Below are 14,996 nucleotides of genomic sequence, written 5' to 3' on the forward strand. Positions count from 1 at the left end.
CCGCTTGGCTTGCATTTTTAGAAGCCACGGAGGGGCAACAAGAAAATGGTCCCAATAAAGTTTTTAATCGAATAGTTGAAAACTTTGACTTATATGTGTTACGTTTTGTTTAGGATTTGTAGATTACTCTTTTAGGCGAGCAGTTTACCTCCATAAACAGATCATAAACCCTCTATTTTGTTTTTCAGTTCTTCTACACCAAACCTCTTTTATTCGATTCTATATATTTTTTAAAGTTCAAATGTATTTTCTTTAATTTTTCCAAGTGGGCCACAAATTGTTACTAACAAATAATTTATATAAAAAAAACAAGATGAAGTAGTTTTCAATCCTAATAGCAATATTATTAATATTTAACAATATTAAAATATTACTAAAAGATTTTTAAATTGAAAATTTATTGGTCCATTTCCTTGGTAACACCTCCATGGCTTCTAAAATTTGCAAGCCAGATGGATGCTGAAGCGAAGAAGACAAGAGGGAATTAAAAAAACTTACAATTCACGACCCCGTCTGTTCAGCTGGTAAATTCCAACAGAAAATGGACATAGTTACTCAAAGAAGTAACGACCAATATAAAAATAAAATAAAAATTCCATTTTTATTCAGTTGCAATGCAAAGGCAAAACAATCTTATTTTTCACTTAAAATACGGAGCGCAGTCCAGCCCTCTGAATCGACGATTTTCGACTCTTGTTGGAGTCTCATCGGACAGAGCGTAGGCCTGCTGCTCCATACTTCAAGTGATCAACACCGAGAGTTTATCCCCCACACCGCAACTGACGTGAATAGACTAGGTGACTAGCGTCATCTGGCAATTGGGTGCGATAGTCGCTGCATTTTGTGGCTCTGTGTTTTTTGAAGTTGTACTTCTTTACGCGTGATATGAGGGTGAATTTTTATATGTTAAAACCTACGATCAGGGCGCATGCGCATTATAACTTTGTTCTGATTGGATGTTCAAATGACATGTCAAAAATTATCCAATATGGCAGCTGTGGTTTGGACGGTTGACGGTTTGGTTATGTATGGTTGTTGCGTTTTAAAATTTGTGGGAAGAGAAACAACAAAGGTTAGTTAATAGTTATGCTGCCTTTTTAAATAGTTTTCATATTATATTTTTGAAGTTATACTTCAAAATGTTTTAATTTATGTATGTATCAGTCCAGAGAAGGTGTGGAAAGAATATGTTAGTGTTTTTAAATATATTTTTCTATAAATGTGTTAAAAATGCAATTTTTAGGACTCCATAGGAGCGTTAAAAATGCTACTTTAAGGCACTAGTGCTTTACAATTTTTAAGGCACTGCAGTTAAAAGTGAATTGTCAAATTGTGAAACGTCAAAATATTTATATTTCATTTATTAACATTAATATTAATAATACAACTTGCGCAATTTGAAAAAGGTGGTTTAAAAGGTTTTTTATTATAATTTTGTGTCTTTGGATGTGTCTTCCTTGGGCGTAAAATAATAAAACATCTATTTTTATACTTCACTTGTCACCGTGATGTATAATTATGTATATCTGAAAGGTAAGTAGCATGGCCTTGTTGGTAGAGCATTGGACCAGAGATCAAAAAATCGCGAGATTGCGGGTTCAAATCCCGGACGATTCATACTTTTTTCTTTTTTTTTTTTAATATTTGACATTTTTAAGTTTTGGTTCATTTTTGGTAATTATTGTTAATTTTTTGTATTGTAACTGTTAAGTAGGTATATTTATTTCGTTGAAATTATATTATAATAGAAGTATAACTTCTTACGTGCGTACAAAGTGCACACACATTCTTTTTTTAATAGTACAACAAATGAGGATTTAAGCCAATCTTTAGAAATTTTGCAGCTTTCGTAGATTAAGTTGAATAATTTCGTAAGTATCTTAATGCCCTCGGTATCTAAAAACTTTAGTGTTTCTACTTAAATTCCATCTGGTCCGATCGCCTTGCCATTTTTTGCGTTCTTTATAGCGTATTGCGCTTCTTCCTTAGTTATTGGAGGACCGCTTATGTCATTTAGCGTTTCTAGTCCGCTTCTTTCATCATTGAATAATTCCTTTATATATTCAGTCCATCGTATTAGTTGACCTTCGATATCGATTATAATTTTTCCGTTTTTTTCTTCGATTAGTGGAGGTTAACATTTTTATTCAGTTCTGCAATTTCTTCCAGTTTTTTGTGCATATTGAATGCGTCATATATCCGCTCGTATTTCTCAATTTCTTTACATTGTTGTTTATGCCACTCTGATTTAGCTGGTCTTATTGTTCTTCGAGTTTCTGTTTAGTTTTTGTGTATTCTGTCAGATTAGCATTCCTATATTTTATTCTTGCATCCATTAAATTCAATATCTCCTCTGTCATCCACTGTTGTTTATGCCTACGCTGATTTTCCATTAGATGGTCTTCTCGGACTTTTTCCAATGTTTCTTTGCATGATTCCCATAATTGTTCTTCTGAATTTTTATTTCGCAATTTCTGAAACTGACTTTCTAATTTATCGGTTACTATTTCTTTCACTTTCGCATTTGAAAGTTTATCTTTGCTGATCCTAGGAGATATTTTGGGATTTTTAATCTTTTTAAATTTAAGTAATTCTTTAGCTGCTAGTAAGTTATGGTTGGAGGGTACGTCCGCTCCTGGATATGTTTTGGAGGATAAGATAGCATTTCTATATCTTTTTGATATACAGATATAATCAATTTAATTTCTTACTATTCTTCCACAAGTGTCCATAGGAGATTTCCAGGTGTAAAGTCGTCGCTTAGACAAGTCAAAAAAAGTGTTGGATATTACTAATTGTTTTCTACGCAAAATCGATTCGATTACCTGCGTATCTATACTAAATGGTGTGTGTAAACATAGCAGATATCGTTAACATTTCATTTACCATAAAATTTTATATTTGATATTCAATATACATATTTATTTTACAACAATGAACTTTTTTTTATTTTTTTTTTTTTTAGTTTTTACTCCTCGCTGCATTCATTGCTGTTGCCAGTGGCTACGAACATCATGAGGCCATTTTTGGTTCCCAGTCGCACGCTGCCTATGGTCAACTTCCAATCCAAACATATGGTGCTCCTGTAGTTTACTCTTCTCCAATTGCTCAACACTATTCTGCTCCACTGGTTAACAACTACGCAGTTCCTTTAGCTCATGTTTATGCTGCTCATCATGCTGCTCCTCATGCTAAATCATTTGTAAATACAGTCCATACTGGAAATGCTCTCCATGCTCCAGGTCTTCACGCTTTAAATTTATTTTAATTTATTATACTAACTGTAGGCATTGAAAATATTGTAACTATGATCGTTGATATCCAATAAACGTAAAATAACAAAATATTTTGTATTTTTGAATATCGAATTCACCATCATCATCATCAAACCAATTTACGTCCACTGCTGGACATAGGTCTCCCCCAATTGTTTTCACACTTCACAGTTTTGTGCTGATTGTTGCTAGTTTTTACTAATTCGCCTGATATCATCTGTCCATCGTGTAGGCGGCCTTCCTCTACTGCGTTTATCTTCTCTTGGTCTCCATTTCATCAGCTTTCGTGTTTATCTTGAATCTTTCAGCCTGGCGACGCACAGTGTTCAAAATTGAAGGAAACGTGATCGAAAGTCAAAAAAATAAATAAATCTGAGAATGCCGAAATTAAGGGGTTTGTTTGTACTACTCATGATGCAACTTTTCAGCAAAAATTGATTTTTTAAGTTTGTTAGGGCCAGATGTATTAATGATCAAAAGTACAAAATTCAATATAATTTTATACATCAAATTTAAATCCTCAGAATATGCCTTTTACTTTGATTACTACTTCATTTATGTGGATAGCTAATGTAAAAGTAATTATTAGAGATAAAAATACATACTTTAAAGATTAAAATGATATAGTTAGCTTCACGGAAAGGTGATTATAATTTTGATATAATCGGCTGTCTAAAAACCTATACAATTTTTGATAAAATTAATGTTTGACAGCGTATTACGTTTATTGTGCCATCTTGTGCCACCTTAAATCCTTCACTAGATGAAAGATTACAATGTAAGGAATAAAAAAATATATAACACAAACTGCGGAAAACTGCGCAACTGAGTACATGGCGCATTGCATCGAGCGCTGCGCGCGTTTAGTCTGAATTAATTGCATTCGTACGTATTGTTTACATGTATGTCAAACACATGATATTTGTTGGGGTAGCGAAAAGAGATTTTAGTTTTAATGAAGTAGTGTTTTTGCTTAATAGAGAATATATTGTACATTAGTTTTATAAATAGCTATATTAACAAAACACATGAATTGTGTCTGTGAAAAGGCAACAAAGATCATGCATAGCATTGCTAGTCTAGCACAGAAGGAATATAGAATTTCGTTCCGACAGATGAGAATATACCTAAGTACAATACTTGCATCAATTGTAGGGTACGGTTCAAGTGTATGGGCACATAGATTAATAAATAAAACAAACGCAGAAAAATTAAATAGAGCTTAGAGAGGATTTCTTGTAAGAATGACGGGAGTATTTGGAACAACTGCAACACAGGCACTCACAGTTTTAACTGGAGTAATGCCAATGCATTTAGAAACACAAAAAAGAGCATGTAATTATTGGCTAAAAAAAGAAAAATATGAAAAAATAATACAAATAATAGGATTAGATATAAGAAATAAAAGAGAATTAAAAGAAATAATAAATAGAAAAAGACAAAATGAATGGGAAAATTCAACAAAATCTAGACGTTTATACAATTTTATACCAATATTAGAAAACATTCCAAATTATTTTAATCCAAAACAAGGTTTAATACACTTTTTAACAGGACATGGACCGTACCCAACATATTTGGAAAGATTTAACTTAAAAGATGATGCATATTGTGAATGTGGAGAACTAGGTACACCAGAACATATAGTGTTACATTGTGAAAATACTATAGAAAATGAAGAACACAGAGAAATGAGAAGAAGATTAGAAAGAATTGAAATAAGAGATATATTACAAAATGAAGAATATTTTGAAATATTAAACAATCTCACACAAATAATATCTAAAAAACAACAAGAAATCTATAATAATAGAAGAAGACAACCAATAATCCAACCCTGATGAAGTTGAGTAAGATAAAGTTAAAATAAATAAAATAAAGTATAAATTCAAAAATAGATATTTACAATTATAATAATAATAATTCAATATAAAATAAATAAATAAAAATAATAATTCAATACATAATTCATGAAATTAAAAAAAAACTACCAACTCTCTTCTGAAAATAGAGGGACTGTCTTTATAACTTAGAAGGGAGTTGATAGTACCAAAAATATTTTAAATTGTTTATTTAAATTTGTTTGTTATACGTAATTAAGAGATTATGGCAAATTGTTATTGTAAAAATAGATTTAATAGTTGAGTAAAAAATGTAAAAATATAAAAAAAAAATATCTGTAATCCCATCAGGAAAAAACGACCTGGATTAGTCACTAGAGGCCAGGTCATATGTATAAATAATAAAAAAAAAAAAAAAAAAAAAAAAAAAATTAACAATTTATTGAAGTTATATTTCTTTAGGCGCGATGGGAAAAATGTTGGGATTTGGAGTAAATGTAAATGTGCGCAAATTCATCAAAAATTGTTAGCTCTACGCGCAGGTACGTTATAGGGTTTTTTAACGCTTCTCATTTGTTTCGAGCTTCCGTCATAATCTGTCGCATAATCCGTGTATATTAATACACTAAGCAGCAAAATTAACGCACCACCTTTAAAATGGGACATTTTTGATGTCTCGAATTTCCTAAACCTCTTGTCCGATTTAAGTTATTTAATATGTTATAGCCTTATTCTTTAACAATATCTCCGTAATAATATTGTTGCTACACGGGTAAGATGTCATTGTATACCGGGTGTACCAATAATACTGTGTTTTTTCTAAAAGTATTGGGTATTTCTTACCGCTCATAACACTGTTAAAAATATATATACGGGGTGTTTCATTAAGAATGTCCAATGTCTGAGTTGTAGATTCTAGACCTCGAAATATTAAGATTTAACCAAAATCACTTAAATAAAATATGGCTCCTTACAGAGTTACAGAGTGTGTTATTTAAAAATTTAAAAACTATGCTCAGTATTTTAAAACTATTCTACGTATCCTTCTCATACTTGACAGACAAATTATGTTAAATATACGTTTCTAGTTAGTTCCAGAGGCGTACGAGATAGGGGACAGTGAGGGGTTGACCCTTTCCAATTCCTACTCCACTGGCGGAATTTCCATTTTAGCGCAATTTTTCGATTCTCCAATACTCGCTATGTAAATAACATACTCCTCACACCTAACGATAAAATTATTCGTTTTCGAGATATTTAAACTTAAACAAGTAACGACACAGATATTTTGAATAATGTATTGTGTCGCTTAATTTTAAAATATCTCGAGAAAACTTATGATTTTATCATTAATAATGAATAATATACTCTTCAGTCTTAAGGATAAAATCATTGGTAATACAGATACTTGAAGTTTAAAATTAAGCGGCACAATACATTAATTAAATATCCGTGCCGTTACATGTTTAAATTCAAATATCTCGAAAACTGATGACTTTATCGTTGCGAATGAAGTGTATGTTATTTACATAGATAGTATTGTAGAATCGAAAAATTGTGCTAAAATGGCATTTCCGCCAGTAGCGTAGAACTTGGGAAGGCTCAACCATTCACTGTCCCCTGTCGTACGCCTCTGGTAATAGGCAGAAACGATTGTTTAACATAATTTTATAGGGTGTACAGTACCCACACTTTTTGCGAAGTATGAAAAGGATACGTCAAATAGTTTTAAACCAATGAGCAAAAATATTTTTTAAATTTTTAAATAAAACACCCTGTAACTCTGTAACGAGCCACATTTTATTTAAGTGATTTGGGTTAAATCCTAATATTTTGAGGTCTAGAATCTACAAATCAAATTGGACATTCTTAATGAAACACCCTGTATAACGATATTTTTTAAGTAATTCATCGCCTAATGAAGGGATGAAAACTAAAGAAAAACGACCCCTGTTATAATATACTCGTTATACGGTATAATACCTCAAATATTCCAAGTTTTCAGCTGGATCACTTTTACAGTTTAAACAAATTTAGTTTCGATCACGTTTTGACCAATTTTGAACACTGTGCGACGTGTCCTGCGCAGCTCTATTGAGCTTGGTGACACGTTCTACAACATCTGCGATACCGGTTGTTTGTCTGAGATCTTCATTTCTTATTTTGGCCCGTAGGGTTGCACCCAGCATGGATCTTTCCATACGCCTTTGAGAAACCCGCATTTTCGACGCTGTTGCCTTGGTTAGAGTCAGTGTCTCTGCTCCATATGTCATTACCGGCAGTACACATTGATATCTAAATAATAAATATCTAATGATTTGTTACATAACACACTACTCCTCCTCCTCCTCTATCTGTTATCCTTCGTAAGGATGTAGTGGCGTCATATAAGTCGTTTGACTATTTCTATCCAATCCTCTCTCTCCTGTGCGTGTTGTTTTGCTTCGGAGAACGAGTAACCAGTCATGTCCCTTATTTGGTCCGACCATCGTAATGGAGATCTTCCTCTGGATCTTCTGCCCTCTACGTTGCCTTCAACTATCATTCGTTCCATGCCTTCCCTTCTTCTAGTTATATGTCCAAAATATCTCAGTATATTTTGGTTGATAGTTGTGCTGAGTCTAGTTTTTATATTAAGTTCGGCTAATATTGAATTATTTGTGCGATGTGCGGTCCATGGTATGCGCAACATTCTCCGGTAGACCCACATTTCAAATGCCATTATACGTTTTGCATCTGCTTTTTTGATGGTCCAAGTCTCTGACGCGTAGGTGGCGATAGGAAATATTAACGCTCGAACAAGGCGTAATTTTGTGTTTTTTGTAATGTCAGTATTCTTCCATATTTTTGTGAGTTTGGCTGTTGCCGATCTGGCCATTATGATGCGCCTACGAATCTCGTCTTCGCATCCTCCACTGTTAGTAATAACGGAGCCTAAGTAATTAAATTGGCTGACCACTTCGTAACCTGCCAAGTCTCTTATCTCTGGTTGGTTGTTTCGGATTCTATCGATGATCATTACTTTGGTTTTCTGTATATTTATTTTCAAACCATATTCTGTACTCACCGTTCCTAGCCTATTCATAATTTCTTCCAGTTCTTCTGGTGAAAACGCCAATATAACAGTGTCATCAGCATAACGCAGGTTTTTTATTTTTCTTCCTCCTATCGTTGCTCCACCTTGCCATTCCTCAAAAACTTGACGCATAATGTGTTCACTATATATATTGAATAGAATGGGGGATATTATACATCCCTGCCGCACTCAAGATTTTAATTTGAAGTTTTTCGAAAATACATTATTAACTCTTACATTAGCGGTGTTATTTACATAAAGTGCTTGTAATAGATAGATTAGATGTTCTGGCGTACCCATTTCTCTAAGTATATGCCACATTTTATCCCATTTTACGTTATCGAAGGCCTTGGAGTAGTCAACAAAGCACAAATATGTTTCTATGTTAAACTCTCGAGATTTTTCGATAATTTGACGAATATTAAGAATGTGTTCTCTTGTTCCCCTATCTGGGACGAATGCGCATTGTTCTTGTGGAATTTGCGGTAAGAGAATGGATTTTAATCTTTCATTGATTATTGTTAGAAGTACTTTGCTCGCGTGAGATATCAACGCTACTGTACGGTAATTACTGCAATCTGTCGGAGAACCTTTTTTGTATATGGGGATAAACGTGAGTTTACCCCAGTCATTTGGCCACTTTCCGGTATTCCAGATCTCATTGCAAATTCTAAGCATTACTTCCGTCCCTAATTCTCCCAGTTCTTTGAGTATTTCAGCTGTTATTCCATCCTCTCCTTGTGCTTTTCTACATTTTAGCTTTTTTATTGCCGACTCAATTTCAGATTTCAATATTTGAGGTTCTTTTTCATAACTTCTTTTCTCATTATTAAGTTCTGTGTCGTTGTTAGAGAATAATATTTCACAATATTGTTTCCAAACCTCTGCGATACCGTCTGGGTTTGTTATGGTATTTCCACTATTATCTTTGATGATCTGTGTCTGTGGTTTAAATTCTCTCGCTAGATATTTGACCTTGGAGAAAAGTTCTCTAGATTCTTGGCGGTCAGCATGTTCCTCTAGTTGTTCACATATGCTTTTTATATAATTATTTTTGTCCCTTCTGCACAAGTGTTTTATAGTTGTATTTATTGTGCTTATCTCTATTTATTTTTGTATTGAATTTGACGTGCCGTTTCTAAGTTTTCGTCTTTCTTCTACAAGGTTGAGAGTTTCTTCAGAACACACTACTAGGCTTCTTTATTTCATGCATCTCGCTATAATTTTATTGCATGGCTTGATCTATTTCCTTATAAATATGAAAATGACCTAAAATACTATACCATATAACGCCACAAAAGGATACAATGCGTAGAACAGAATGGGAAGTTGAATAATAGAAGTGTTAAGATTGACCAATAGTAGTGATGAGCTCGTTATGTGAAATAACAGGATTCACGACAGGTCACGATACACGCCGCGTAAAGCGTTACGCCGTACATCCCGTCTCTATGCTTATACAATAGTTGCATGCTGCGTTCAGCGTACAATATGAAACCGCAGCCATCAATTATTATGATATAATTGTTTCAACGGAACAACTTCTAAGGAAATCAAAGTAAAGAGAAGAGTGAAACAAGATGACCAAGATCCCCAACCCTGTTTAACCTGATTTTGAAAGTAATAATTAAGAGGACAAACTTTGCAAAAAATAGCATATACAGGTGATCTAGTCATCGTAGCGAAGACGAAGATGATGCTTAGAAAAGCAGTTGAAAATGATATTAAGGAAGCGAAGGGAGTGGTGCTAGAGATAAACTAGCACAAAAAAATACATGACAAAGCTGAACAATGACAAAATAACTCAGAAATATCTAATAAAATTTAAAAATCTATCAACTTTTAGCTACGTGGGATAACAGTAGAGAAAACCGGAAAAGATAGAACAGGGGAAAGAATTCTGAAAGGCAAAAAACATAATATATTTTAATAACATATTATGTAATATGGAATGAATAGAAATCTGCTAGGAAGCAGGATTCTGAGTACGAGAATCAAGATGAATCTATATAAACCTTAATAAGGCCTGTTGTTGCATATGGGATGGAGACATAAAGACAACGACGATTAACAAAAAAGAGGGAGATAGCCTTCTGAAATTTTAAAGAAAAATAGTGAGAACGATAACTGACCCACAACATTACAGGCGAGGGAGAAATAAGAATGAAAACAAATGCGGAAATTAAAAAAGGAATAATGGGAAATAATATAGGCAGATACATCAACTCTCTTGAAATGGATAGGATATATCGCACTAATAATACAATAGTGTCGTAACTCAAAAAAGATGATTTTTCAGAATCAACGAAAAACTCATTACTCATTTCCTATTGCAGGTAAACAAAAAATGAATGCATAATGTGTTTCTAATTAATATTAAAGGAAGTTTCTTTGTACTCTTAGTTAAATAAAAATAATGTCAGTGAAGTTATTTAAGAATTTTAAGTTAAAACGGTATTGTTCTAAGCAAAATGATCGAAATGAAATATTATTTTTAGTTATGACATTATTTATGAAATATTTTGTGTTACTACAACTTGATTTAATAATTTTTTTCTGCGGTTTACGTCAGTTTTTGGTAAATTCTGCGGACTCTTTGTCGCTCATTGTAAAATCAAAACAGTTAATTCTACTTTTATAAAAAAAAAATAATGAAACTTGGCCTCTTGGTACTGGCAGCACAGCTTGCAAGTCATATACGGCGAATATTGTTGAATCTATGTTAGCATTTTTGTCTTTTTCTTTCTCCTTTCTGGACAGTTCTTTTTTTCAAGTGGTTTTCGTACGTCACAACAATAAATTTTTTCCATCCTCATCAGCATTTTTGAAATTTTCACAAAGATCACATTGATATTTTTTGGTGTATGGAAGGAGATATTAAAATCATTAGTAAAAATGCGGTTAAAAGTAGTTGCAGACGCAAATGATTTGAAGTTTTCTTCTGTACATTTATCTTTGTAGTCTCGATATAAATCAGCTAAAGACTTGTCACACTGGATATATTCCCGTGACGTCTGAGCTCTAAGGTAATGTAATTCGACGCGTAGTGTAGCGTTTATAAAATGTTTGACACCTTCTTAGATCTCCGGTTCAACAGTATGTTGTAATGGGGAATTCTCACGACGAGGTCGAGGCGCGTGTTGAAGCGAGCTTCAAGTGGGTCCTAATTTAAACGTCGGCAAAGAGAGATATAACATATATATAATAGTGGAAAAGAAAGAGAACGCAGATACCCTACAAGACGGTAAAATTAGTAATATTTACTTTGTGATAAAATGTCCCGAAGAATACAGGCAACCAAAAAGTTGACCGCCCTCAGTGGTGGAGATAAAAATATTAGTTGTTTTTTTTAATTCTCACAATGATAAAAATTAGAACAAAACGTAGTTTGACCATAAAATTACCACGCCACTGATCGTACCCTCGGTTGACGAGACATCCATAGGCCAATAAATTTTATCATTTGGTGTTATTTTAAGGGTCATAAATACCAAATTTTGACAGAAATTTCTCTATCTCTTGTAGCGTTTAATCTTTTTCACGTTGGGTTGACTCTCTTCTTCAGTTTTTAACTGTTTCTGTTACATTTTTCTATTTCACTCAGAATGTCGCAATACGCTCTGTCAGTTTTCCTCTTCATCATGTTTCCCGCGTAATTTGCTATGTTTTACTAGTAGAAGGGCAACCCGATGAAGAGTTTCTTGAAGAAGAGCTTCTTGAGGAAGAGTTACTTGATGGTTTTACTGTTCGACATCGAAACCAACTATAGGTTTTCCTTTGCACAACAGAAACGAAATGCGGATCTCGGTCGGAATCATCGAAGTCAAAGTTGCTCTGGTCTGTGTGCACCGGTGAAATGTGATGTTGCCTTTGGTTGGATCTGTAATAGGTTTAACATTACTGACCTTACTAAACATCACTGTTTACGTTAATTTCTTAAAGTACTTTGATGACTCGTCAATGGTGAAAGTATAGGTGCCGGTTGTACTTTCGTAAAGTCACTGTTCTCTATCTGGGCACCAGATTCATTATTTGTACTCACCAGTGGAAATAACGACGGTGAAGAGTTTTCCTGCTCGCCATCCTTAACATTTGTTGCCATAGCAACAAGTAATCGCCCACGATCACTTGTTGCTATGAATCGCCCCCTTAAAAATGAATTAAGGAATTATTAACATATGTAATTGACGAAATGACCAAGAACGTCACGAAGAGTGTGGTAACTCTAAATTTATAAAATATTTAGTATTTAGTAAGCTTTTTAATAGTACTGCTTCACATTTTAAATGAGTTACTCCAATACGTAGAAATGTTTTACAAACAACAAAAAAATGGTTTTAATTTATGACTCAACAATAGTGTAGCATGTCAAAAATAATGAACTGAACCAATAATAGTGTCGTTAGTAAAAATATTATTTTAAAACGTTCGTGTGTAAATCAGTAGGGGAAGGGGGGGTATGATGGGGTAGCTAAGGAAAATAACAAAAATACAACATAATTACTACGTTTATTACTATTACTAATTGATGGCGCGTTACGTTATTAATCTAACTATGATTTGGTATAATCTTTGGAAAATCAACCTATCACATTTTTCAACAATTAGCCATTAATAAGAACATTATGAAAAACCATCTTGCCCCTTACTATGGGGTATGATGGGGTAATGGAATTGGAGCATGATGGTGATGCTAATTAATTCTCACAAAACAAACAAAAATGTGTATTTGCTCCAGATCTTCATTGTCCACCCTAGCACAAGCATTGTGAGCTCAACATCCACAGATCTGGCAGCCTACCCAGGGTTCTGACGATGTCACTTTATCTATGGCTGTTTTCATAGCATCTCTCGACCACTCTCCTCTTTTTGTTTTTTTCTTGTAAGTACGTACCATGGTATTATCTAAAACAATAATCCAATGTTACTTATTAAGAAATTTAAATTAACCCAGACTTACCACCAATGTCCCATCATACCCCGCACCCAATACCCCATCTTGTCTCAAAAGGTAACTTTGAACAAAAAAAAAATTCACTAATTAAATGTTTGACGTATTCACAAAAACAATATGCCATTATCAAAATAAGAATACTAGTAATCAACGATAAAAAAGACATTAATGAGGTGATCCTAATTACCTTAAAATGACGATGGTTGTCCTTGCACAAAATTAGATCAACGGAGCGCTAAAACAGTTTTCCGTTTGTAAACAAAAAACGCGTGCACTCTCATTCACGGTTTCTCTTGCAGTGACCGTTAATCGAATGACTCTTCCTATTGAGTTATTGCATGCTATTCACCAACGTGTAGTTTCTTGTTTGTGTGCGGTACCCCGTCTTACCTCGCGACCCCGTCATGCCCCCCATTCTCCTAAGAGTGTAATAAGTAGAAAAGCAACAATGTTATGGTTAGGTTCAAATCAACAAGAATGTAATAACTCAAAATATAGATATGCAAATTACATACCTGATTCAGCAATAACGTGGAAACTCAAAATCATGAGCAAAGCAACACGTACGTTCTCGATCACTGTTGGCCGCAACTAAAAATGGCGCAATATTCTGAGGGTGATAACGACAGTCGGTCAGTCATGAATAACGTCTTATGGCGCCATTTTTAATTCATTTTTTGCACTATTAAAACGACGGTTTTATTGACTTGTAAGGAATTGAATTTTACGTCTGAATATAGTGTTATGTCAAATTCGCAACATTTTGAGTTACGACACTATTGTATTATTAGTGCGATATACAGAGACGCCCACACTTAAATATGTTGAGAAGGATAACTAACTGGACGCCACTATGGCCCAGTTGTAGAGGAAGACATAGAAGGAGATGGCTGAATGATATAGAAGAAGAAATAAGAGCATTACATGTTATAGTCGGGAAAGTTCGGTGCAAGGACAGGATGAAATGAAAAAGAGTCACTACAGTAACATAAACACACGGCAAGGTATAATTGACATAGAGGGGTAGTCAACCTCAACCAAGAATATTAACTTGAACACATGGTGTTAGCTATAATCCATAGGTACTATAATGCTTCATTAATGGATGAATATAAATGATTATACATTCCAAAATGCAGTCCCATATGATAATTTTTTTTTCTGAAGCTATTTCCTTGTGGACTCATAGAATTTAGTTTAGAAAACAATATGGTAATTGGAGGAACGATATTTCCACATAAAAAGTGTCACAAGATAACCTGGGTATCACCTGATAAGAAAACAGAAAATCAAATAGACCACCTTCTGATTAGTAACAAATGGAGAAGCAGTCTACTGGATGAAAGGAATAAGCGATCAGCAGATGTAGGGAGTGACCACCACCTACTATTGGGGGAAATAAAAGTAAAAATAAGGGCGAAAAACAGCAATAAACAACTCAACAGACGCAAGAAATACAACATACAACAATTGAATGATAGCGAAACTCCTAATGAATGGAGTAATAGAATAAAACTGAATGCAGAAACTATAAACCATATGCAGATAAGTGCAGAAGATAAATGGGAACCGATTAAACTTGCCGTACATCAAAATGCTCAGGAAATCTTAGCATATCAAGAAGAAGAACGGAAAGAGTGGATAAGTGAAAATACCTGGCAACTTAGTAGGAAAAGAAAGAACCTCAAAGCCACATTAAATAGAGCACAAAGAAGTGATGACAAAATTAAAATAGCCCAAGAATATGAAGCTGCAAATAAACAGGTAAAAAAGAGTGCTAGAGGAGACAAGAGAAAATGGGCTGAGGGAATGGCTCGAGCAGCAGAAGAAGCAGCAGCAACAAATAACCA

At 33.9% G+C, this 14,996-nt stretch overlaps 1 protein-coding gene across 1 annotated transcript; it reads left to right on the forward strand.

The window, feature by feature from the left end:
- Positions 1-596: 596 nt before the first annotated feature.
- On the forward strand, positions 597-3,344 carry LOC114331498 (uncharacterized). Its single transcript, XM_050654835.1, has 2 exons — positions 597-1,072; positions 2,966-3,344. Exons 1-2 carry the CDS (start codon positions 965-967, stop codon positions 3,266-3,268), a joined length of 411 nt encoding a protein of 136 aa, XP_050510792.1. The 5' UTR covers positions 597-964; the 3' UTR covers positions 3,269-3,344.
- Positions 3,345-14,996: the final 11,652 nt, after the last annotated feature.

This window comes from Diabrotica virgifera, chromosome 6 (genome assembly GCF_917563875.1).
Source record: "Diabrotica virgifera virgifera chromosome 6, PGI_DIABVI_V3a".
NCBI lineage: Eukaryota > Metazoa > Arthropoda > Insecta > Coleoptera > Chrysomelidae > Diabrotica > Diabrotica virgifera.